Here is a 23,176-nt window from a genome sequence, read left to right as displayed (position 1 = left end):
AGGCCTCCCTCCTGCAGCAGCGCGGCCGTCAGGGCCGGCCTTTGGTTACGGCCAATGACAGCGCCTGTTTCCCTCCTGCAGCAGCGGGGCCATCAGGGCCTTCCTTTGGTTACGGGCGATGACAGTGCCTGTTTCCCTCCTGCAGCTATCAGAACCCCTTCACCAGTGTGTACAAGAAATTGGTTTGTACTTGGAAGCACAGAAATTCCAAAAAGTGTAAAGTTGAACAGTTTTATGTTTGTCAGTAAAGATTATAGAAACTTAGGACAAGTGAAGAAGTAGAAATAATTTAGCATATGAGGCTAGTTAGAAAAAAAATCATGTGAGAAAACATGCATTCACCCAACTAGACATTTTTCTCATCAGCTTTCTAAATGGCCATGTGAAGCTGTAAGAAACTGCGTGCGTGCATGCCAAGTCACTTCGGTTGTGTTCTGCTGTTTGAGACCCCATGCACTGTAGCCCTCCAGGCCCCTCTGTCCACGGGATTCTCCAGGCAAGAGTACTGGAGTGGGTTGCCATGCCCTTCTCCGTGGTATCTTGCCTGCCCAAGGATTGAACACCACATCTCTTACATTGCCGGAAGATTCTTTATTGCTGAACACTGGAGAAGCCCCATAAGAAACTGTGAGGGAAGTTAAGTCCCAGAATTAAACAGTAACTTGGTGTTAATACCAATTTCTCTTCTGTCTCAATTTTTTCTCCTCATAAGCAAGCATAGATGACTGAGACTCAGTAACGTACTGAGATGCTATATTTCTTAAAGCTTATTTCTTACAGTTTCACTTATTGCCTACTTCAGGGTAAATTATATTTATACATTGATATAACTTATTTTAAATCTGAAAGATACCTAAATAGTTGGACAAATTGTCCTTAATTCACACTTGTTAATAAAATAGCTTAAATCTTTAAAGAATAAATAAATAATGGATATTTACATTGATCTCAAATTCTCTCTCGTTCCCTCACCCCTACCTTAGGTTGAACAAGGAAAATCCTGTGGATTAAAAGTTTCTAACTAGAAATAGAAGCAGAGGATGTTTTGAGAATTTGAGTTTTTACCATGGCAATAGTTACTACATAATCACTGGTATGATCAAGTGAGTAAAAAGGAAGAATCTGTGTAGGTTTAAACGGTCATGAGTATTTGCTGAACAAACCGGTTGGCCCGTCCATGTAGCCTTTCATCACCTGATCACACTAACACCCTCCAAAGGGTCAGAGAGCCCCTGAAGTGGGTCAGGCAGTCCCTTCTTGGACTGGTGTTGGCTACCAGAAGAGGCCAGGCCTTTAGTTGGTTAGATTCACTTAGATTTCCCACAGTATGGACTTTAAAAAAAATAACCTGTCTTCATGTTCTCTAGACATTTTTTATGTAAAAAACCTCACTACATTTTCTTCTTAAAAAAAGTATTTATCTAGGCTGTCCTGGGTCTTCCTTGCTGCATGGGCTTTCCTCTAGTTGCAGTGAGGAGGGGCTCCTCTTCTTGCAGAGCAGGGGCTCTAGGGCTTGGGGGCATCAGTAGCGGTTCCTGGGCTCTAGAGCACAGGCTCAATAATTGTGTGGTGCATGGTCTTTAGTTGCTCCAAGGCATGTGGGATCCTCCCGGAAAAGGGATTAAATGGGTGTCTCCTGCACTGGCAGGTGGATTCTTTACCACTGAGCCACCAGGGAAGCCCCCCTCACTACATTTTCTTTGTGAAGTTCAGCATTTCCCTGATTAAGGCAGCCATAAAATAAGATAAATTAGTTAGGAACTGCAAATGAAGAGCTCTAAGTCTAATGATGAAACTTTTGTGTATATATGTGTGTATATATATGGGTTTCCCTGGTGGCCCAATGGTAAAGAATCCGCCTGCGATGCACGAGCTGCAGGAGACGCAGTCCAATCCCTGGGTCAGGAAGATCCCTGGGAGGAGGGCATGGCAACCCACTCCAGTATTCTTGCCTGGAGAACCCCATGGACAGAGGAGCGTGGCAGGCTCAGTCCACAGAGTCAAAAAGAGGCAGACACGACTGAAGCGACTTAGCACACACGTATATATATAAATAACCTGTCTAAACTCACAAGGGAAGAGAAAGTATTAGTCTTCATAGGAAGCTCTAGTCCTAACTTGCCTCTTTGTTCTTTAAAAACAGTGACATCATAAGAGGCTGCTGTGCTGTCTTTGGGTTTTCAAGCTTTGGAGTCATGATTTGTGCTCATGACTAAAGCAATGAAAACAAGTCTTTTTTCCCCAAGACACAGTAGCTTCAGTCCAAGCCACTCCAGACTTCCTTGCCAGTGACCTCAACACTGACCTTGACCTATCCCGGGAAGAACTCTGTCTGTTTAGTTCTTTTAGCTCATTTTTATGTGAATTTCTGTTCACTAGAAGTGAACTGGATCACCCAGTTAATTCAGAAAAACTTCATTCATGAATCACTTCATTTCTAGTGTGCTGGCTCTTCATCGTTACAGCCTCTCATTTCCTCTCAGTGGCCTCTTTGGGACCTTGTACACCTGGCCTACAAAATGAGTTTCCAGAAGCAGTGGCAGAACCAGAAGGCTGTCTTTCCAAGAGCCAGCCTGGCTCTCTTCATTTGAAATCCGAAATTCCCATCTCTTTTTGATTCCTAAGCCTCTGTATCAAATTTCAGAAGAGAGACAATTCCCATTGGCTGTCTGTTTTACATATGATAATGTATGTTTCCATGTTACTCTATACATCCTACCCTCTGCTTCCTCCCCTCCATTCTGTACCCATAAGTCTTTTCTCTATGTCTGCATGCATCTCCATTCAGTTCAGTTCAGTTCAGTTGCTCAGTCGTGTCCAACTCTGTGATCCCACGAACGTCAGCACGCCAGGCCTCCCTGTCCATCACCATCTCTTGAAGTTCACTCAAACTCACGTCCATCGAGTCAGTAATGCCATCCAGCCATCTCATCCTCTGTCGTCCCCTTTTTTCCTCCTGCCCCCAATCCCTCCCAGCATCAGAGTCTTTTCCAGTGAGTCAAATCTTCACATGAGGTGGCCAAAGTACTGAAGTTCCAGCTTTAGCATCATTCCTTCCAAAGAATACCCAGGGCTGATCTTGCAGTCCAAGGGACTCTCAAGAGTCTTCTCCAACACCACAGTTCAAAACCATCAATTCTTCGGTGCTCAGCCTTCACAGTCCAACTCTCACATCCATACATGACCACTGGAAAAACCATAGCCTTGACTAGATGGACCTTTGTTGGCAGAGTAATGTCTCTGCTTTTCAATATGCTATCTAGGTTGGTCATAACTTTTCTTCCAGGGAGTAAGCGTCTTTTAATTTCATGGCTGCAGTCACCATCCGCAGTGATTTTGGAGCCCAAAAAAGTAAAGTCTGACACTGTTTCCACTATTTCCCCATCTATTTCCCATAAAGTGATAGGACAAGATGCCATGATCTTTTTCTGAATGTTGAGCTTTAAGCCAACTTTTTCACTCTCCACTTTCACTTTCATGAAGAGGCTTTTTAGTTCCTCTTCACTTTCTGCCATAAGGGTGGTGTCATCTGCATATCTGAGGTTATTGGTATTTCTCCTGGAAGTCTTGATTCCAGCTTGTGCTTCTTCCAGCCCAGTGTTTCTCATGATGTACTCTGCATAAAAGCAATTATCCTTCAATTAAAAATAAATAAATTTAATTTAGAAAAATTTCAGGAGAGAGAACTCAATCCCAATCACTCTTCTTCCCAAACTGTGTCAAAGCTAGAGGTGTTGTTTGGTCCAGGGTTGGGACACACTGCTATGCAACAGCCATCAGCGTGTCCTCGGACATGTTTCGTGTGACCCGCCTGTACGTGCCTACATTTCTGCAGTTTACCGTGGAATGTTACAATATCTGGTTATTCTCTTCATGTGCTGCTCATCCTGCTCCAAAGAGCTGGAGTCTCCTCTGGTGGCTTCCTTTCTGGATTCTAGAAGCCTCTTGAGAGCAGAGCTGTTTTGAACGTGTGTGTAGCCCTCTCTGTGCCTTGCACACAAAAAGCATTCAGTTTTGTCCATGATGATGATGGTCATTGCTGGAGCTTCCAGTTTGGAAGGATGGAGGTCCATTGGCACCATTTGCCTGTGATGAGGACTGAGTTTAGTTGGCAGACAAAATGACAACCAACAATTCATCGTCAGAGCCCTTGGAGCAGATACGATTAATACTGAGACATGAAGATGAGTAAGGCAGGCCTGCCCTCAGACTTTGTGGTTTAATAGGGATAAAGTCCATGCAAATCCTGGGAATTCGTGGTGTGGGGAATACATGCTATTTATTAGTGGTCGAGTGGGGAAGCAGCTCCAAATTGGACTGTGTGAGCATATGCTTTGGGTGCAGAGGGCTGTGTTTTACCCTCTGCAGCTCTGTCACTGGAAATGGTCCTATCCATGCTGTCAAACTAAGCCTTACATAAGTCAAATCTTCAATATAATACAGTGTTATTTATCTGTAGGCTTTGAATCTTAACACTATCCCCTGCTGCTCCCAGTCAGACAGAATGCTTGATTCCTTTCTAATATCAGTAGCACTGGAGTGTATTTAGACAAAGAGGCGGAACTAGCCTATGGCTTCTAGGTCATCAGGGCAGCCTTGTTGGTCAGAATATATGACTGACTTTCCATCTGGAAGTCAACTTGAATGCTCCCGTTTTTGTTTTTGTTTGTGTTTTTTTTCAGTACTCCCATTTTTGAGAGGGAAAAGAAATTGATAACTAGTTCCCTAGCTGCTCAAATGTGTGGATTATAACTAGATACACAGGGACTAGGGTGCATGTCTGTTTCAGGGTTTCCCAGGAAAGCCCTAGAATCCGCAAAAATAATCTTCCGGAATTTGAAAACAATTCTGGTAAAAGTCCTTTATTGTGATATTGATGATTGCAGTCTAATGTAGAAGAAATCAGCTTGCTTTGACAGGAAAGACACTCATACAAAAAATGTCATTGGTAGTTTTACTCCAGAGTTTTAGCCCAAGTAGAATCACATGTGACTGTTAACAGTCTAATGCTAATAAGGATTTGGGGGTGAGTCATCATCTCTGTGACTGCCCCTTCTCCCGTTAGGCCTGCTCCAGTCTCCTGAATCAGCCTCTCTGATTTCTTTATGGTGCCTCAGTCCTGCCTGTCACATAGGACAAAGGTCTTTGAACATCAAGTGACCCTTGTAGACTCTGTACCTTGAGCATGGGATCACAAGGGGCCCCCCTTTTTTGAGTTCCTGTGCGGTAGAGCTGCTGGCTAGAATTCCTTCCTTTTGCCCTCCCCTCCAGGAGACAAGGTTTAGCCTGACTCTGCACAGCAGGTAAATAGGGCCCTTGGAAATTAGTCTCATTATTGAGATCAACTGTGACGAGGGCCTGCATGTAAAGGGAAGACTGTGAAGCTAGGAAGTACGTTCAAATCTTTGATAATAAGGAATATGGAGAGCAGAACAAGTTGTGTGAACAACTAGCATTTTCTCTGCTTTTCCTTATTTATCCTCCCCTTAAAATTGCAAGTGGGACTTGTCTTTGTGACCCCAAATTTGAAATAAATACAAATCCAGAGTGAAAGGGTATTCAATTTTCCTGGGAAGAGAAACTCCCTTTGTGTGTGTGTGTGTGAAGCCATTTCAAAATTTTAAAAATCCCCTTGTACAGTGTAAAGTCAAGTCCTGTGTGTCACTGTGTGCTTGCTGAGCATCCCCTCCCCCATCGTAAACCAGAGCCTGGGAGCAACACTGCTCATTCATCATCCCACAGGAAACAACAACTCGAAACTCTAAAATTCAGAAATTCCTTCACCTGCATCCTAAACAAAAGGATGTAGTAGGCAGTGAATCTAGGGTTTTACTTAGAAAACCAGCGACATTTCAAGAAAAATTAAAGTCATTTGCTCTGTTCTCTAGCCTAGTCCTGAAACATCATCACCAATAGGAAAATATTTTGTATAGGTACATTTTAGTCTTTTTAATGACTTAATATACAATTTACACAAGGTGATCATATGCACAAGAATGCTTCATAAAAGGAACTTAGAATGTGAGGGGAAATTTTTTCATCCACTTTACAAATGCCTGAACATGTAATACCACTCCCTCTGTGAGTTAGATTAAACATAGAAGCCTCTTTCTTCAGGAGGGAGCTGGCAAGCTATTTAATAGGAGTGAAGACGAGAAGTCCTGGATTTCACGCCATGCACCCCCTGCCAGTTTTAGCCTGGTCAGCCCACAGAAGGATGGAACTGTGAGGAAACTGACATTGGGTGTTTTGACAGGGATTGTCTTTGTGCAAAGGCTAGTCAAAACCTGAATAACGGTGTTTGCAACAAAAAGCTCACCCTCTTCACTTTCTCCAGAGTGGTGCATTTTCAGATTTCGCTGGTAGTCCAGTGGTTGGGAATCTGCTTGCCAATGCAGAGGACATGGGTTTGATCCCTGATCCAGGAAGATTCCACATGTCAAGGAGCAGCTGAGCCAGGGCACCGCAACTACTGAGCCTGGGTTCAGGAGTCTGTGCTCCACAAGAGAAGCCTCCGCACTGCAGTGAGGAGCAGCCCCGCTGCCTTAACTGGAGAAAGCCTGCAGAGCAACAAAGCCCACCACAGTCAAAAATGCGTAAGTAGTTTTTAAAATGGTCCATTTTCATTATTTTTATAAATCTGGCTTGAGAAATGTTAAGATGCTAATTGCTATTGGCTAGTTTTGTTGTTTGCTATCATACCCAGAGTATTTACCTTATTATTATGGAGTTAGCCAAAAAGTTCATTTGGGTTTTTCCGTAAGATCTAACAGAAAAACCCAATGGACTTTTTGGCCGACGTAATGGCAGCTTAGTGCAAAGGGATTGTTCATAAACTAAATACAAACTCAGTTTCCCAGGGGAGCAAAAAAAGAAAAGATTTCCAAATTGCTAAGTCATCAACACGGCTTTTCTCCCACCTTCATACACTCTACAAAGCCCTGTATGGGACACACACACACACACACACACACACACACCCACCCACACACCCACACCATCGCATTCCGACACTGTTGGTTCGCTGGGTTTCTGTTTGGGGAATGCCCATACCGTGTGTGTTATGGTTTCAAATTACTGTTTGCTCTTCTAACTTCTTGGACGGTAAACAACTTGGAAACAGAACCGGTAGCCAAAGAAATTGGCATCTGACACCCTCTTTACCTTAATTCCTCTTACTGAGACGCACACTTGATTTTGATGATGGGTAGTGGAAAGAAGTGATATACTTTCATGTTTTATTTTAAAGCTATTTTTTCCTCATAATTTGAATGTTATAACAGCTAGACATACATTTGTAATTAAAATCAACCAGTTTTCTAAGCACTGTACCAAATGTAAACTAAAAGTCTAGCCGAAGGTTTTCTGGGTGAAAACTCAGTGATACCTGCAGCTTTTCTCTTACCTAAGTCTCCTTTTTCTTCCCTGTCTCCAAACACACACACACACATCTTAAAAAAGAGAAGATGGACACTTTGGTGTAAGGAAACATGGGCAGGTAGGGACAAGGGGCATCTGATTACATCAGTCGTACATTGGATAAGGACTGTCCATAATCTCTCCTACCCCCAAACAAACGAGGCACTGCTGTTGACAAAGTACCTGTATTTACCTCTGGCAAAGGAAAAGCCGTTAATGCTACCATGGATATCAATACCACGTGTGGAAACATTTTCTATTTACAACTTTCAGAAATCACTACGTAGCATCCAGAAACAAAGTTTCTCCCTCTTAAGGATCAGAACCTAGACATTATTTCCAATGTTTATAAAAGGCAACTTGCTATTCAAATTTAAGTCTCAGCCTACAAAAATAAAGCCTCATTTTGTCAGTTCCGAGTTGTTTGGAAAATTATAGTAATACAGTGTCTGCAGTTTGCCAATAAGGTATTGGATGCACATCTGCATTCATAGTGATGTTATAAATTCTGCTCATTTTATTCATTTTACACTTTCGTTCTCTGAAGGAAACAAGGTCTAGCGATTTCTCTTAGAAATGGCTGTTGCTAGAAGGGCTGGTGAGACTTTGCTTTTGTCTGCAAGTCTGTTTAACTACAGAGGTGGTAAGGTTTGTTTCTTTTTGCAGTTTCCAATTGTTAAGAGCAAAGATATAGCCCATAATCTACTGAACAACTAATTTCATCAAATACATGTTTTAAGAAGAGCAAAGATGAAGTAAATCTCAGTCTATATTAGAAAGGGAGAGGGAGAGAAAGATTTAAAAATTAATTTGCAGCCTCACTACTAAGCCAGAGGGGACTTGGTGTGTCACCATGGTCCCCAGAGGACCACACTGCTTGAGCAGATAAGCCTGTCTCAGAACTGTGAAGTCTTCTTTAGATTGCATCCTGACATTTGCCTCATTTTGGTTTGAAAGTTTTCTTTCATGGCTTCCCAGGTGGCTCAGACAATAAAGAATCTGCCTGTAATGCAGGAGACCTGGGTTCGATCCCTGGGTCAGGAAGATCCCCTGGAGAAGGGAATGGCAACCCACTCCAGTATTCTTGCCTGGAGAATCCTGTGGACCGAGGAGCCTGGTGGGCTGTGGTCCATGGGGTCACACTGAGCTGGGCATGACTGAGTGATTCAGCACCCACACAACGAGAGATCCAAATCCGAAATGCTCCGTGTAGGAGAAACTGAAAGCTTTTCAGGGCCGAGGAGCTGAGGCTGAAAGAAATACAATGATCTGGGCAAAGGAAATGAAGCCCTCAGGGAAGGACAGCCTAGGGAGAGGGAGGGAGAGCTGCAAACAGAATTCTTCAGTAGGGCTTGCAGCTGGCACCTAGGAAGCCACTCGGAGCCCCTGCCACGCTCCCAGGAGGCCCAGCTGGCCTGGAGAGGTGCGGGCTGGCCACGGCCCAGGAGCCCAGAAGTAGCAGCAGCAGCAGCAACCTCCTGGCCACAAACTCCAGGAGCTGCACTTACTTTGGGCAGCCTGGCTTCAAGAGGCTTTCTGGCCTCCCCGCAGAGTGGCTGGCACATTGCTGGGAAACAGATGAACTGCAGATCTTAACTCCTGAGCACAGTCTTAGGTGAGATGAAGGTGTGGCTCACAATGAATGAAGGATAAATTGCCCTCTGGATTTGCAGCCTCAGATCCAACCCACTGGGACATTAGAGTGAGAACTGTGTTCTGCTCTATTCAAGGGCGTTTTGGCTGCCTCATATGCACAACTCAGAAAAGAAGAATGAAAATAAATGTGTTTCTTTCAGGGTCAGCACACGGTGCTGCTCAAGGGAAATGGGAGGGAATCAAGGTGGCGGAGTACAAGGACGTGGAATTCACCTCCTCCTGCAGATACATCAAAAATGCATCTCTATACAAACTGAGTGAAATGGGGTGCTTCACGCTGCAGAAGACGAAGGAAGGATGCTGCCAACGTGTCAGACAGAAGATGGCCATCTCCCCCCTGCAGGCACCTATGCAAACCTACAGAAGGTTTCAAACGGGTGGGTGATGGGATGGAATCAGGCTTTGAAAAACACTGACCTGACAGCAGTCAGGAGGAGAGGCAGAGAGACTGCTGAAGCAGTGGGTGCAGGAGTCCAGGTTTCAATTGTCCAAGCTGCAAAATAGAAAAGGTAGGATTTCTAGGAAGGTTGTGAGAATCAAGCGTGATGCCTGAAACACAGCCAACAGCAAAGAAACCACCGCCTCCTTCCTCTCACGGGGCTGGTATAGTGGCGGTGGATACAAAGTACAGATGGAGTAGATACCACTTGGTAAAGAACGACAAATGTGCCAAATACTTGGATATTAAAGATGTGAAAGAGAAAAAGAACCCAGAGGAAAACTGGGATTTTAAATTTTAAAAATCTGGACTTGGGATTTCCCTGGAGGTCCACTGGTTACTGACTTGGCCTTCCAATGCAGGGGACGCAGGCTCGATCCTTTGTTGGGGAACTAAGATCCCACATGCCTTGTGGCCAAAAAACCAAGACATAAAACAAAAGCAATATTGTAACTCATTCAATAAAGACTTTGAAAAAATGGTCCACAACAAAAAAATATTTTTTTTAAAAATCAGGTCTTAAATAAGGGGTGCAGATGGAAGAGTACTAGTATTGAGAGACAGATGAGTTGACTTTTGGACAAGGAATTTGGACTTGAACCATTACAGGGACAGAGTATGGATACAGAGGTGAAATCAGAGGTGAACTCACCTCAGAGCTCACTCTCCTGCCTCTCAGTTTCCCCAGACACTCCCTGGGACACCGAGCTGGGTTGCGTTTGTAAGTCTTAACTGTTCTTCTTTTAAAAGCTCCCTGGGGAGTTGTATATCCAAGCTTCAGGCCCTACAAATTCTGGACCCCTGTGGGTTGAAGTCAGAAGGCAGTACCCATGGGATAAGGGGAAATAAAGAGCTAGAAGAATCCAGTTACTGTCCTCAGAGGACAAGAAGGGTCAGTAAAGAGACAGACAGAAGGCCTGCAGTCAGGATGCTGCAGGGACATCAAAGGGCTGAAGGACTGAGGATGGGTCACTGGACTTGACCCTGCAAAAAAAGTGACTGATTTTAGAATGCACACTCAGTACATTGTGAGGAAGGGGGCTTGCTGAGCAAGAAGTGTCTGTAGATGCCTCATCTGGCAAGGTTAACATAAAAGAAGAGGATGCCATTAGCGCCTCACTTTGCTATTCTGTAATTTAACTTTTGGGCTTCCCTGGTAGCTCAGATGGTAAAGCGTCTGCCTACAAGGCAGGATACCCGGGTTTGATCCTGGGGTCGGGAAGATCCCCTGGAGAAGGAAATGGCAACCCACTCCAGTATTCCTGCCTGGAGATTCTCATGGATGGAGGAGCCTGGTGGGCTACAGTCCGTGGGTTCGCAAACAGTCAGACACGACTGAGCGACTTCACTTTAACTTTTGCCTCTGCCGTCAGTATTCCTTTGAGGCCATCTCTTCTGTAACAGACACTCCGCACCCCTTGAGATTTTCCGTGGTCTTCCCTGGATCTACTTTTCTTGATGGTAGTGTAAGCCTGCTGGGCAGGATTTTGTTTGGGGGTGGGGGGTTGTTTGTTCTCGGTTTTATCCTAATAGCTTCTCGTTTTCTATCCACTTGGAGGCCGGGAATTCTGTCCTGGGAATTCAGGGGCTGTGGACCAGGGCACAAAGGCGGAAGTCCTCAGGCACCAGAAGCTGGATAAGCCCTGGTCTGCTATCTGCGAGCACAGAGCCAAAGGTAGCAATGACTTCATCCTAGCAGAGGGCACCTCCCCACCCCTGCAGCTGATTTCCCATCAGCCGCTTCGCTGGGGATGGGTTTTCTTTGATTACTCCTTTCTCACTGCCTGGCTCACAAGTCACTTTGAAAAAAGATGCAATTAAACCGTTCCTGGGTTTCCTCCTGTGAGGGGCCTTTCCCAGACAGCTCTGTTTATTCAATCAGTCCTGGGATGGATTTTTTCTTTTATATATAACTGAAAGGTTTCTCTTACCACTATCGTTGAGGAGATAAAAAAAAAAAAAAAGTAACAAACTTACCGGATGACACGGGCCAGGGAGAAGCTGATTTGGGAAGCTACGGCCCGGCTGGGACTCGGCCACGCAGGCTGGGACAGTTCACCCCAGTGCTGACTCCTGCTCCCGGTAGAAACGAGTGTGTTGGGCAGAGGGAGGCCTGGCACGCGTTTGTGTGTGCGCGCGGGGTTTGAGCGTGCATGAATGTGCTAATATGCGTGTGCGCGCGCGTGTGCACTGGCAATGGTGTTGGGGAGGCTGTCGCAGAGGCTCCTTTGTGGAGCCACTTGCGGGTTCAGAACCAGCTCGGCGCCTCCCTTTGCTGGTTCCAGGAGGACACCTGGTTCTTCTGCACAGTCCGTACCTCTCTGTCCCCTGCTGCCCCTCGACTTTCCTCGGTGGCCGCTCTGCGCCAGCCTTCGGGTGCTGGCAACCACGCCCCCGGGGTCCCGCGCAGGTGAACGCGGCAGCACCGGCGTGGGCGCTCCCGGAGTGAGGGCGGAAGGGCCGAGCAGGAAAGGGCGTGCTGCCCTTTGCAGCTGGCGCTGAGAGCAGCCTGGTCTGCAGCATTGTTACCTGAGGCAGCGGCCGCGCCCCGCCCCGCGCCGCCCTGCCCCCTCGCGGTCCCGAGCTGACGCGGCTGCAGCAGCCGGGAGAAGGCAGCGGCGCCGGGAGACCGCGGACGGCTGGGAGAAGAGCGCGCGCTGGGAGCTCCGGCCGCGGGTAAGTGAGCAGTGCGGCCCCGGCGGAGCTATCGCTGCTCGAGAGTACCCGGGGACGGAGAGTCCTCCACTCCGGAGGAGCGGATCAGCCCGGACCCGGTGCTGGGGCGCCGAGTCTCGGCTGTCTTCGAGCTTCACCGGGAAGGCTGGGGAGGTTTGAGCTCTCTCGACCTGGTGGCTGCAGTCGCCAGGCCGCAGAGGACAGCGATGGACCCCTTGAGGGGAAGACGCTCCGGTCTGGACGCGCGTACGTAGAACCAGATAGGTCCCTGGCCGCCTCCGGGCTAAACCTCGGCTGGCTGATTGAGCTTTAGCTGCGAGGACTCGGATAAACTGCGCTCCCACTGGATCCCCGCCCATCCAAGAGCGTGCAGCGAGGGGCGCCGCGCCGGCTCCCTGGCCAGCTGGGAGCCACGACTCGCCCCTCCTGCCAGTGGGTGCGGGGCTGGCCAGAACGGCGTCCGAGTGATGCGGGCCGACGACAAAGCGGCACTCGCACTGGCACGTCCACTCGGCCCGTGCGAAGTTCAGGTTGGAAGTTGAACCCTGCGCTCGTCGAAGTTGAGGGAGGAAGGGGTGGGCTGGCGGGTCACCTCCAGCCGCCGCGGTGCCCCAGCTCGGGGACCCGGGGCTGCCGGTTTAATCCCCTGACCAAACACCAGGCGTCTCCCGTCTGTTCTCCTCGCCGGCTCTGCCCCGCTCCCTTTGGCCGCTCCGCACTGCGGCCGCGAGGCTCTCTCCCCCGCGCCCGGGACTAGGACCCCGGACCTGGGGAAGCGTCTCCGCTGAGATTCGAGGAGCTGGCGGAACCCGCAAGCCGGGAGACCCCTTCCTTTAGCGTCAAGCCCAGTGACACCTCCCCTAGTGAGCGAACCCCCAACTCGGCTTGGGGGAACCAGGCTCGGCGGGGGCCCCGGAGGCGCGGGGCTGAGTCGCCGACCCTAGCGGGGCCAGGGAGGGGCGCGTCGGTGCGGCTGCTGCTCCGGGACCTTCTGCCGGAGGACTCTCGCCCGGCGCTGCCGGGAGGCGCAGGGTCCGGCCGGGTCCCGGTGTCCGCCCGACGGGCCCGCGTGTCCCAGCGTCGAGGGCGGCCGGGCCTCCCCGGCGCGCGCCCCGGGCCCGCCGCGGAGCCTGCGCGGCGCGTGTGGGCGTCTATCTGGGCCGCGCACCGGCGCCCTCTCCCTCACCCTCCCGCCGCCGCCCAGATAAGGACGCGCAGGCGCCGGCGGCCCAACCGGCACTGGCCAAACGGGGCTCCCCGGGGACTCGGGCGGAGGCAGCGCCCTCGGAGCCTTTCGTGCGGCCGGGCCGGTGGCGCTTCGGTGAGTGGCTGGGTTGGGACACGAGCCGGGGGTTGGGGATGGAAGGACGCGGTGGACCGCTTGCCAGTGCAGAGACCTGGGGAACTGCTGGGCCTCCAGAAAGAAATCGGGTCCCGGTGTCCCCCATGCCGACTCCTCGGGAGTCCATTTTCAAACAGCTGTTTGCATAGAAACTGCCCCTGGGGTTTGACTGTCTGTGACCCCCTCTCTCCTGAACCATGGTTGTCTTCCTGGAATGAATCGCGAGCGCTTTTTTCTCTTTAGAGCATCCTTTGGCGCCTGTGTGCTTTTTTTCCCCCCCTCTTGGTTTGGGGACATTGAGAGAAGCTGAAAATGTACCTTGAAAACGCAGGCGTTTTTATCTCTGCTCCCAGGGTGTCGCGCTCAGGGGTGTCTGTGGATTGTTGTGCGACAGCGGATTAACTGCGGGGACTGAAAGCATCTTGGGTTTTTCACTGCAGGTGAAAGTGCCAAGGTGAAGACCTGGTTGGGTGTTGCCAGCTCTGGTTCCACTGTGTGGTTGACGTTTTGTGTTCAATAGTCAAGAAAGGTTTTGAAAGATAGGTGATGGGGGGAGGCGTTTTCCCAGTAAGTTGGTGGAAGCAAACATTCCGTGTTTTAGAATTGACTGCTCCTTCCCCACCCTCTCCTCTCTCCCCAAATAAAACAGAGCTGTGGGTTCCTCTGCCTCTTCTCTCCACACCGGGCTTGCTCTGCCCCCGTTTGTCATCAGAAGGGTGTGGGCCAGCCTTTCCTGCTCCCACCTGATCTGTGACACAAGTCAGGAATCAAAGGGAGAGGTTTTTCTGGTAGGTTTCCCCTGGCGTTTACTTTTGCTTTTTGTTGACCTAGCGGGTGAGTGATCAGCTGAGCAACAGGGCCCTACTAACCCTCTTTCAGGAAAGCTCTGAGCCCTGAAGGAGCTTTCAGGAACACGTTTTCCTCCTAAATACACTGTGAAATGAAATATACTTATTCTTTTCTTCCCTGCCACCCACTCCCTTCAAGAGCTTCAACACTGTTTCTGACACCAAGAGCAAAGGCAAGAGTTGGGCTCCTTTGAAGACCCTTATAAACATTCTCATTCTAAGACTTTTTGCTTACTGATCAGCTCAAATGTCCTCTTATTAAAAACCCATAGTTGGGAGATGTTCAGCTGAGCTACAGCCTCCCCAGGAGAGACCTCCACTCGGATTTACCCCCAGTGGGTCCTGATTAGCAGTCAGGGGACTTGAAGAGAAGTTCTCATCTTCAGAGACTGATTGTGACACCTCTATGATTTACTCAGGGCTGGGCATTTGTCAACCTTAGCAGCCATCCCCCCTGCTGCTGAGGTCCCCAACCTGTAGGTAAGATGTTAAATACAAGCCTGTCTCTCTTTGTCCTGGGGGAGATTGATGAGACACTTGACATTTTCCAGATAGAGCCCAAAGCTCATTCCATTGTCAGGAAGGCAGCTGCCCACTGTGTGAAGCAGTCTGCTTCGGGGCTGTTTCGTCACCTGTGTTCTCGCGGGCTTGGAGAGTACACCTTTGCATCTTCACTGCGGACAAGCTTTAATCTGGCACTTTGTGTGTCCTCTGTTTTAATATCTCATGGGACTGTGGAAAGGGTTAGAATGTCTGTCTGCACTTTCTTTTTCCTGCCATCTCTTTGACATTGGAAATCCTGGCCCAAGGGGGAAGCCCTGTCAAAGCCCCATTGAGGCTTCTAGTAAAAGCATTAGCATCTTAGCTAATCATTGCTGGAGAACTCATTCATTAGAAGCTGTTGGGGGCCTAGGATCCTTGTATGTTACCCTGGGAAAAAATTAGCCAGACAACATACCAGGCACAATGTTGTAAATTTTCTTTTGTCCCTTTAACTTTCTAAAATAGCATTCTTTCTCAAGACAGAATAGTGGTTAGGATCCTGCCCATGCAAAACCAGCTCGTGTCACTTTTTACTTTGACAAGCTTTAAGCTTGTATTTCCTCTGCAGAAAAGGCTGTACTCAAAAGAACCTATATGCTTAGGGGCTTTGGTATTAGGAGACAGTGTTGTTGCACGACCTTTGAGGGCATAGTCTTTCTCACTCTTTATTAGTATCTTCACATTTGCTATGGGAGGTTTAATGGCACAGCTGTGCATATACTAACACAGCGCCGAATGAGTTACTTCTTTCTAGGATGGGGACGTTTTTAGCTCATCACGATTCTTAACAGGGATAATCTATAAACAAGTCAGCATATCTGGAATTGGAGGTGAATTGGAGGATTAGCAATTCTTCTATATATGAGATATTTCGTGTACAGAAGTATTTTAAAATATGTAAGGATAAACTGCCAAGATTACCTGTAGAGTCTTGAGAGAAGAAGAGTTCAAATATAACTATAAACTGTAATTGACAATGAGTCATTTGCTTTAGGGGTGCCAACTATGAAAACAGCCTAGTTACGCCCCTAATGATAATTATGAAAATTCCTTCTAAAAGCTGGTTGCATCTCTAGTGAGTTGTAAGTTGGCTTGGATAAATATTTTCAGTTTTACTTTCTAAAACATTATGCCATGATGACACTTCACACAACAATGTGAATGTACTTAATGCCACTGATGTGCACTTCAGTTCAGTTCAGTTCAGTTCAGTCGCTCAGTTGTGTCCGACTCTTTGCGACCCCATGAATCGCAGCACACCAGGCCTCCCTGTCCATCACCAACTCCCGGAGTTCACTCAGACTCACGTCCATCGAGTCAGTGATGCCATCCAGCCATCTCATCCTCTGTCGTCCCCTTCTCCTCCTGCCCCCAATCCCTCCCAGCATCAGAGTCTTTTCCAATGAGTCAACTCTTTGCATGAGGTGGCCAAAGTACTGGAGTTTCAGCTTTAGCATCATTCCTTCCAAAGAAATCCCAGGGCTGATCTCCTTCAGAATGGACTGGTTGGATCTCCTTGCAGTCCAAGGGATGTGCACTTAAAAGTGTTTAAAATGCTTAAAAAAATTTATCCAATTATCCTATTTTCTCCCCATATATAATTTTTAGAACTTAAATATTTAAATGTTTCATAAAAACGTTTGTTCCCGTAATGTGTAGAAATGTAATATACAATCACTGAGTATTGAAAAAGGACAAAGGTCATAAACCTAGTAACTTAGAAAGCAGAGATTGGAAATATTAAAGGTATGTTTCTAGTAGCCAAGGGCAACTTAGCATTTTACTTGTAAACCCAATATGTATTTTAAAGCAAATGCACTACTTGTGAAAATAAAGAGAAATTGTATATGCATCTGATACCAGTTGTTAGTAATGGCTAACCACGTACCAGGCGTCTTGGTAAGGGTGTACATGTATGAGCTCATTTATGTCATACAAACCAGTGGAATGGTGTATGCTTACAGTGTGGAGTACAGAGGAGGATGCTGAAATATAAGTTAAATAATCTACCTCAGCCCAGGTTGCACCCCCAAAGAAGTAGCAGCCCTGGGATCTGAAGAAGAGACTCTTTTTGGAGTCTTCCCTCTTCCTCCCGAGGCAGGCCTGCCGTTTGTGTGTGATTCTGCGTGAAACATTTAATAACATTTACTCCTGTAGAATTCTGCTGTGTTTGATGAAGATGTGTAAGTGAATGCTGTAGAAGGATGATTCCTCCTCCATGTGAGCCTTTATCACCTGGACAGAACAGCCCCCTTTTTACATGCCCACATACTTGGGTGCACATTCCACAGCCTGCACAGGGCCCTGTGTCCACTCACCTGTCCTCATAGCTGAAGAAATGTAGTTGTTTTGACCCCTGTTTTCACACCAGATTCCGCCACCAAAAACACCAAAAACAAACATTTAAAGGTCAATAAAAACACAAGCCACTGAGATAAGCCCGTGACTGAGTGGATGAGGGGTAGACATGTGACAGGCGTGGTTTGGGCACCTCCCGTCTTGTGCTGGTGTCTGCTCTGCTAATAGTCTCAGATGGAGCAGGAGAGGCAGAGAAGTGTTCTGATGGTGCACAGAGAATGCCCTAACACGAGCCCAAAACAACTGCTGCGGGAGTGAAGGTGGAGGTCAGTCCCAGCCTCCTAAATTTACAAAGGAGAAAGCCCAAGTCTAGTGAGAGGAAGTGGCCCTTCTAAAATTGTAAGCAAGAAAGGTGGGTTTCGATCTGGAACCTTTCATCTTCCTGCCTGGCATTCTTTCCTCTGCGGGGAAGCAGCATCACCAGGTATAGGTGGAAGATGGTGGCCTTGATTCTGGGAGAAGGTTTGGCCATTAGTTTATCATATGTGCAAGGTGGAGGGTGCCCTTTGACCCGCTGACCCGGGGACATGTCCCTACTGGAGAAAGGCAGAGTCACTAAGGTTGCAGCCATCTGGGTAATTTCCCCAGGGATGGGAGATCCACTGCCCCAAGGAAACAAGCCAGTTAGTGAACAAGTAGCTTATTCAGAAAGTGAGCTGAACCTATCGCAGGTTCCGGTAAATATGTGTTTTATTGGTGAATGGAAGGTTTCCAGGTGGGGTTTACCATTGCTGCTTTGGCAGCATTTCCAGGTAGTAAAATTTGGTTCACGTTTAGAAAGCTATTAGTCCCTTTCCGTGCTCTTCTGGACCTGTGGCCCTCGTTGATTTTAACATCCAGCTACTCTGGGAGGGCTGGCAGTGGCCTGGGAAGGGAGTCGCCATATGGCAGTGTCCTCCTGAACGGAACTGAAAGTTGTCTTACCTTTGCAGGTTTGGAAGAGGACACACCACCCCGCTGCCTTTTCTCTGGCGGCCTACTAGCAGACGGAAAAGCATGGCACGAGTTTGATGGCTGTGTCTGCTTCCCCAAGGGCAAGAAATTGCCTCCTTAGGAGGCAGCGGTGCTATGCATGTTATGAACTGTGTCTCCTTGGTCAGCGATAAAGGCAATGGGAACACCGCCATGGCAGCCGGCTTCATGACTGCGCAGGCACCGCCCCCGCCACCTCCCCCGCCACCGCCGCTCTGTCCCTACTCGGGGGAGGGGCTTCCCCCCTCCCCGCCCCCTCCCCCTCCACTGCCGGGGGGGCCTCCGGTGCCCCCACCTCCTCCAGGACTACCCCCAAACTCTCACCTGAACGGCTACAGCCAGCTTGGTAAGAAAAAGCGGATGAGAAGCTTTTATTGGAAAACCATTCCAGAAGAGCAAGTTCGGGGCAAAACCAACATCTGGACCTTGGCAGCCAGCCAGCAGCATCACTACCAGATCGACACCAAGACCGTCGAAGAGCTGTTTGGGCAGCAGGAAGATGCCACCATGGCTCCCCCTTCCCGGAGGGGAGGGTCTTTACATTCGTCCTCCAGGGAGGCCAGAGAAGAGGTAAGAGAGGCCCACGGAGGTGGGGGGGGGTGGGGGTGGCGCTTCTCCTCATGCTGCGTGGTTTTGTGTTTGGGTATGTGCCTCCGTTCCCAAACCTGCTGGAATCACTGAGACATGAGATAACCCGAGTGAGCACGCTCTGAAAATGAAAGGAGGGCCCTATATGATGAGCCTGAGCTAAGCAGCAAGCAAGTGTAAGAGGCCTGCGAGCCGTATCCTCCCAGACGTCCCAGAGGACCATGACCTCATGCGGAGAACACGCTGTCTGGGGCCTCACTGGCCTCCCAGCCCAGCCCTGCCTGCAGCAAATCTGCATGTCCCACGCCCCTCCCCGCACCCCGGGTGGAAGAGCTCCGCGGAGACAAAACCCTGAGCTTCTGAACTCAGTTACTTGACATTAACTGGAGCTCTCTGAGACGAAATGCCTTTTATTAAATAACATCATTAAGTAATGTACATCCTTAGACGTTTATCTTTGTTTTTCCCTCCAGTTTTCTTTCCACAAGTGTTTTGAGATGGTCTTTATTCCTCTGACCTCCAAATTAAATTTTGGCCTTTGTGGAACAGAGATTTCTGACAGCCAAAGCATAACGCTATTTTCAGATAGACTTTCTACAAAGCATATTTCCAGTGATTAGATAGACTTTCTACAAAGCATGTTTCCAGTGAACACGAGCTGTGTTACTTTGAGAAAAATATAAAGCTAACAAGTTCTGAAAAGTTAAGTGAAAGCATGGCCCCAGAGAAACAAGTCACCATGTCTTATAGAAACTGAAGCAAAATGAGCTTTGTAAGTATTCTCTGTTTAGAAACATGAAGGTAAATTAAGACAACCCTACTTGCTAGAAGAATTAATTAGGAAATCAAGAGGGAAAAGGATATTGACACCCCCCAAAATAAGGGCTATAGAAATGCGTTATTTTTTAATCTGTTGGAAAGGAGCAAGGAAAATAGATAGAGCTGACTAGATAAGAGAATGGGCAGAGCTCTGGAATGAAGTAGTAGCTCTCCACATCATTGAATTCTTGAGCTGGCAGTATTGACCTCTTTTCTCTGTCTGGGGGCCCTTGAAACTGGCTGTATGGTCCCCTGTTGAAACAGCCAAGTTTTTATGAAATACGGAGAACCCTAGGAGTGGAATTAGGCGTGAGCTGAGAGGCGTGTGAGAGGAGGTGTCCAGGACATGCTCAGCGTCCTGGCTTTCCCTGCTCTCTGCTTTGTGCAAAGACCTTTGATTTCTGAGCTCATCGCTTCAGTATCAGAAGGAGCAGGAAGTCATTTCTTCAGTGCCCTGGCCTGTGACCTCATTTCCAGCAGAGGCTCCTGCTAGACAGTAGGTCATCCTTACCGTTGTTCCCCAGCTCTGCTTGCTGGCCTTCCAGCACTTTGAAGGAAAGAGTGGATGGGGGCCCGGAGTCAGAGCACGTGTCTCACGTGTCTGTCTCCCCATCACAGACAGAAGGGGATCTGGCCAATCGGGCCCCCAGGGAGGCCGCCGGCCAGGTGTTTAAGAGGCTGTACAGAACTTGCTGCTGGATGTTTGTGACTTCAAGAGGGATTCAGACCCACTGATGGAAGGAACAGGAGGGGCTTATAACATCTTTTCCCAACTAAGGCAGAAGCAGAAATGTCTATTTCTTAGGCCAGATCTAAAATTCAGGTAAAAGAGTCTTTCTCTTCACCTCCCTTTACTCTAGGTACATCTTTTCTTTTTTTTCTTTAACTTAAAAAAAAAAACAAAACCTGTAAGTGAATAATTATATTTTAAATTGTGGTGATATGTACATAGCATAACATTCACCCTCTTAAAATTTTTTAAAACTGTTTATTGATTTGGCTATGCCAGGTCTTAGTTGCAGCATGTGGGATCTACTTTCCCAACCAGAGATTGAACCTGGGCCCCCTGCATTGGAAGCACAGTCTTAGCCATTGGACCATGAGGGAAGTCTCTCTGAACAGTTTTTAAGTGTATCGTTTAGTAGCATGGAAACATTCACGTTGTTGAATGGCCACCATCACCACCCGTCCACAGAAGTCCTTGCATCTTGCAAAATGCAAACTGTTCCCGCTGTCCTCTCCCCCCAGCCCCTGGCAGCCACCCTTCCCCTTTCTGTCTCTCTGAGTCTAACTACCCGAGGTACCTCGCACAGTATTTGTCTTTTTGTGACCGGACTGTTTCACTTAGCACAGTGTTTTCAAGGTTCATCCATGCTGTAACATGTGCCAGAATTTTCAGGCTAATATTCCATTGCATGTGTATATCACAGCGTTTCCCAGGTGGCTCGGTGGCAAAAGATTCTGCCTGCGAAGGCAGGAGTTGTATGAGACTCAGTTTTGATCTCTGGGTCAGGAAGATCCCCTGGAGGAGGAAGTGGCAACCCACTCCAGTACTCTTGCCTGGAGAATCCCATGGACAGAGGAGCCTGGTGGGCTACAGTCCAGAGGGTCACAAAGAGTCGGATGCGACTGAGCGACTGAGCAAGCAGGCATATATTTATCACATTTTGTTTATCTAGCCATCCTTGACGGACACTTGGGTCGCTTCCACCTTTTGGTTTTTGTGAATAATGCTGCTATGAATGGTGGGTGTGCAGATATCTTTTAACACATGTAGGTCCTAATCTGAGAGACAGCTGTCTAGAAATAAAAATGAAATCACCACGGCTGTATTATAAGGTGATCTAACTCTTCAACTCTTCAGTACTCAGGATAAGTAGTGAAGGTAGATGGATTTAAGGATAGATTAGGTAATATTGTCAGATCACAGGGGGTCCAGAATTCATTTTCATTTTTCATGCTATCTCCAACATGGCTCAAAGTAAGAAGTATCACATATACTACATATACTTCTTTTTTTTTTTTTGGCAAAAGAATACAGTACATGCTATTTTATTCCGTCATTAGATTTTCTTGTAGAGAAGTTACAGCCCAGCAGAATGGTAGTCTAACACAGACCAGGGATACATCTTCCGATTCCCTCAGTAGTAAGTGGAGTCCAGGGTTGAAACTGCAAACTGAAGTGTGCACGGGAAGCCTGTAGCCAAGGAGCTCCGTCCTGAGCCTGGAAGTGTGGCTTTCCAGTCTGCTGCCACACAGCTCATAGTTCTGGAGACTCAGACACACCACGAATCCGATTATGTCCCCTTGAAATGTAATAACCTCCTAAAGAAATGACCTGCCGTTGTGCGGTTGGCTCTGGCTTTAAAGCGCTTATAAGGCATTACAAATAAGTTCCATGTACTCTGAAGGAAGAAATTACTGGGAGACAGAGAAGAACTGGATTTGAGAATGGCTAAATTTAGGAAGAGCAACATCTGAAATAGTAAATTAGAACATTTAGTAAGGGGGAAAAGGTTATGAAATACTGTCTGTGTATCTTTGTTAGCTAAAAATTAACTTGAAGAGGCTACAGATGCTACAATAATAAACTGTAATAAAGTAACTAGAAATAACAAACAATGTTACTGGGGTAGTAATAAAGAGATTCAACTCAAACTCCATCTTCTTTCCTGAGTTCGGTGGTCTCAGGTCTGAGAAGCCCCTGTCCATCTGTTAGTGCTGCTCTTCAGCCCCCCAGAGCTGGTTACTTAGGGCTGCATTTGTCTCCCTACAGAATCTGAAATGCTCTGAAGGGGAAGACAGTCCTAGCCATCTCGTCTCCTCCAAAGAAAGTAAACTGAACTGCCAGAAGTGAGCCAAAGGAGCAGAGGGACTGTCTTATAAGACACCAGTATGATGGGTCAAAATAGGTGTTCACAGAGAAAACTGTAAGATGAATGGGGTCTGAGGACATAATGTGGAACCTGGTGACTGGTTGATAACACTGTATTTGCTAAGAGAGTAGAACTTCACTCTGCACACACACTCACAAAAGAGAAATATGTTAGGCGATGGATGTTCTTTAACTAGATGAGGGGAATGTATGTCAGCATGCAGTGTGTATATATATATCAAATCACCATGTATTCCTTAAATTTCTTACAATTTTATTTCTCAATTACATGTCTGTAAAACTGAAATTTGAAAAAAAAATGTAAACATTGAAAACACTTGAGGTCATTCACTGTGGTGTGTGTAGTAATATTATAATTACTGCTCATTACTCATACCACATAAGAAAGAATTAAAGTTGCTTATTAGAAAAAGGAAGGAGAGGAAAGAGAAAGGGAGGAAGGAAGATTGGCTTTTCTAAATTTGTGAAAAGTAATTTTCCCACATAGTAATTCAGGCATCAGTCATTTTTTGTCAGCTTCTGTTCTAGTCCCAGAATGTTCTGAAGTCTGAGACAAGTAGCAGGTGGCCTCCAGCGGTGGGGAGGGAAGGTTAGTGTGTACTGGGGATGGAGCCTCAGTT

General features: G+C 47.4%; 2 protein-coding genes across 5 annotated transcripts in view; one reads left to right on the top strand and one right to left on the bottom strand.

Moving 5' to 3' along the window:
* Positions 1–4,835: 4,835 nt before the first annotated feature.
* On the bottom strand, positions 4,836–12,549 carry LOC147354952 (uncharacterized). 2 transcript variants are annotated; one of them, XM_086346235.1, is made up of 3 exons: positions 11,492–12,549; positions 9,493–9,568; positions 4,836–6,560 (listed from the first exon to the last, which is right to left on the bottom strand). In XM_086346235.1, the coding sequence occupies exon 1, from the start codon at positions 12,547–12,549 to the stop codon at positions 12,040–12,042; it is 510 nt and encodes a 169-aa protein (XP_086202361.1). In that variant the 3' UTR covers positions 4,836–6,560; positions 9,493–9,568; positions 11,492–12,039. The 2 variants fall into 2 exon arrangements, with proteins under 2 accessions (XP_086202361.1, XP_086202362.1); XM_086346236.1 differs by lacking the exon at positions 9,493–9,568.
* The window catches only part of FHDC1 (FH2 domain containing 1), a 40,626-nt gene continuing 29,503 nt past the window's right edge, over positions 12,054–23,176 (top strand). The window contains exons 1-2 of one of the 3 annotated variants that reach the window (XM_086346229.1): positions 12,054–12,190; positions 18,214–18,823. In XM_086346229.1, the coding sequence (XP_086202355.1) occupies positions 18,350–18,823 (474 nt within the window). In that variant the 5' untranslated portion in view covers positions 12,054–12,190; positions 18,214–18,349. Of the gene's footprint in view, positions 12,191–12,584; positions 12,721–13,377; positions 13,512–18,213; positions 18,824–23,176 lie in introns of those variants that run through there. The other 2 variants (XM_086346231.1, XM_086346230.1) reach the window with 2 other exon arrangements.

Source organism: Bos grunniens, chromosome 17 (genome assembly GCF_055505025.1).
Source record: "Bos grunniens cultivar Pamir isolate PY7600 chromosome 17, Bosgru_T2T1.0, whole genome shotgun sequence".
Taxonomy (NCBI): domain Eukaryota; kingdom Metazoa; phylum Chordata; class Mammalia; order Artiodactyla; family Bovidae; genus Bos; species Bos grunniens.
Note: the sequence above shows the minus strand (reverse complement) of the source record. Positions and strands in the feature narration are given on the sequence as shown.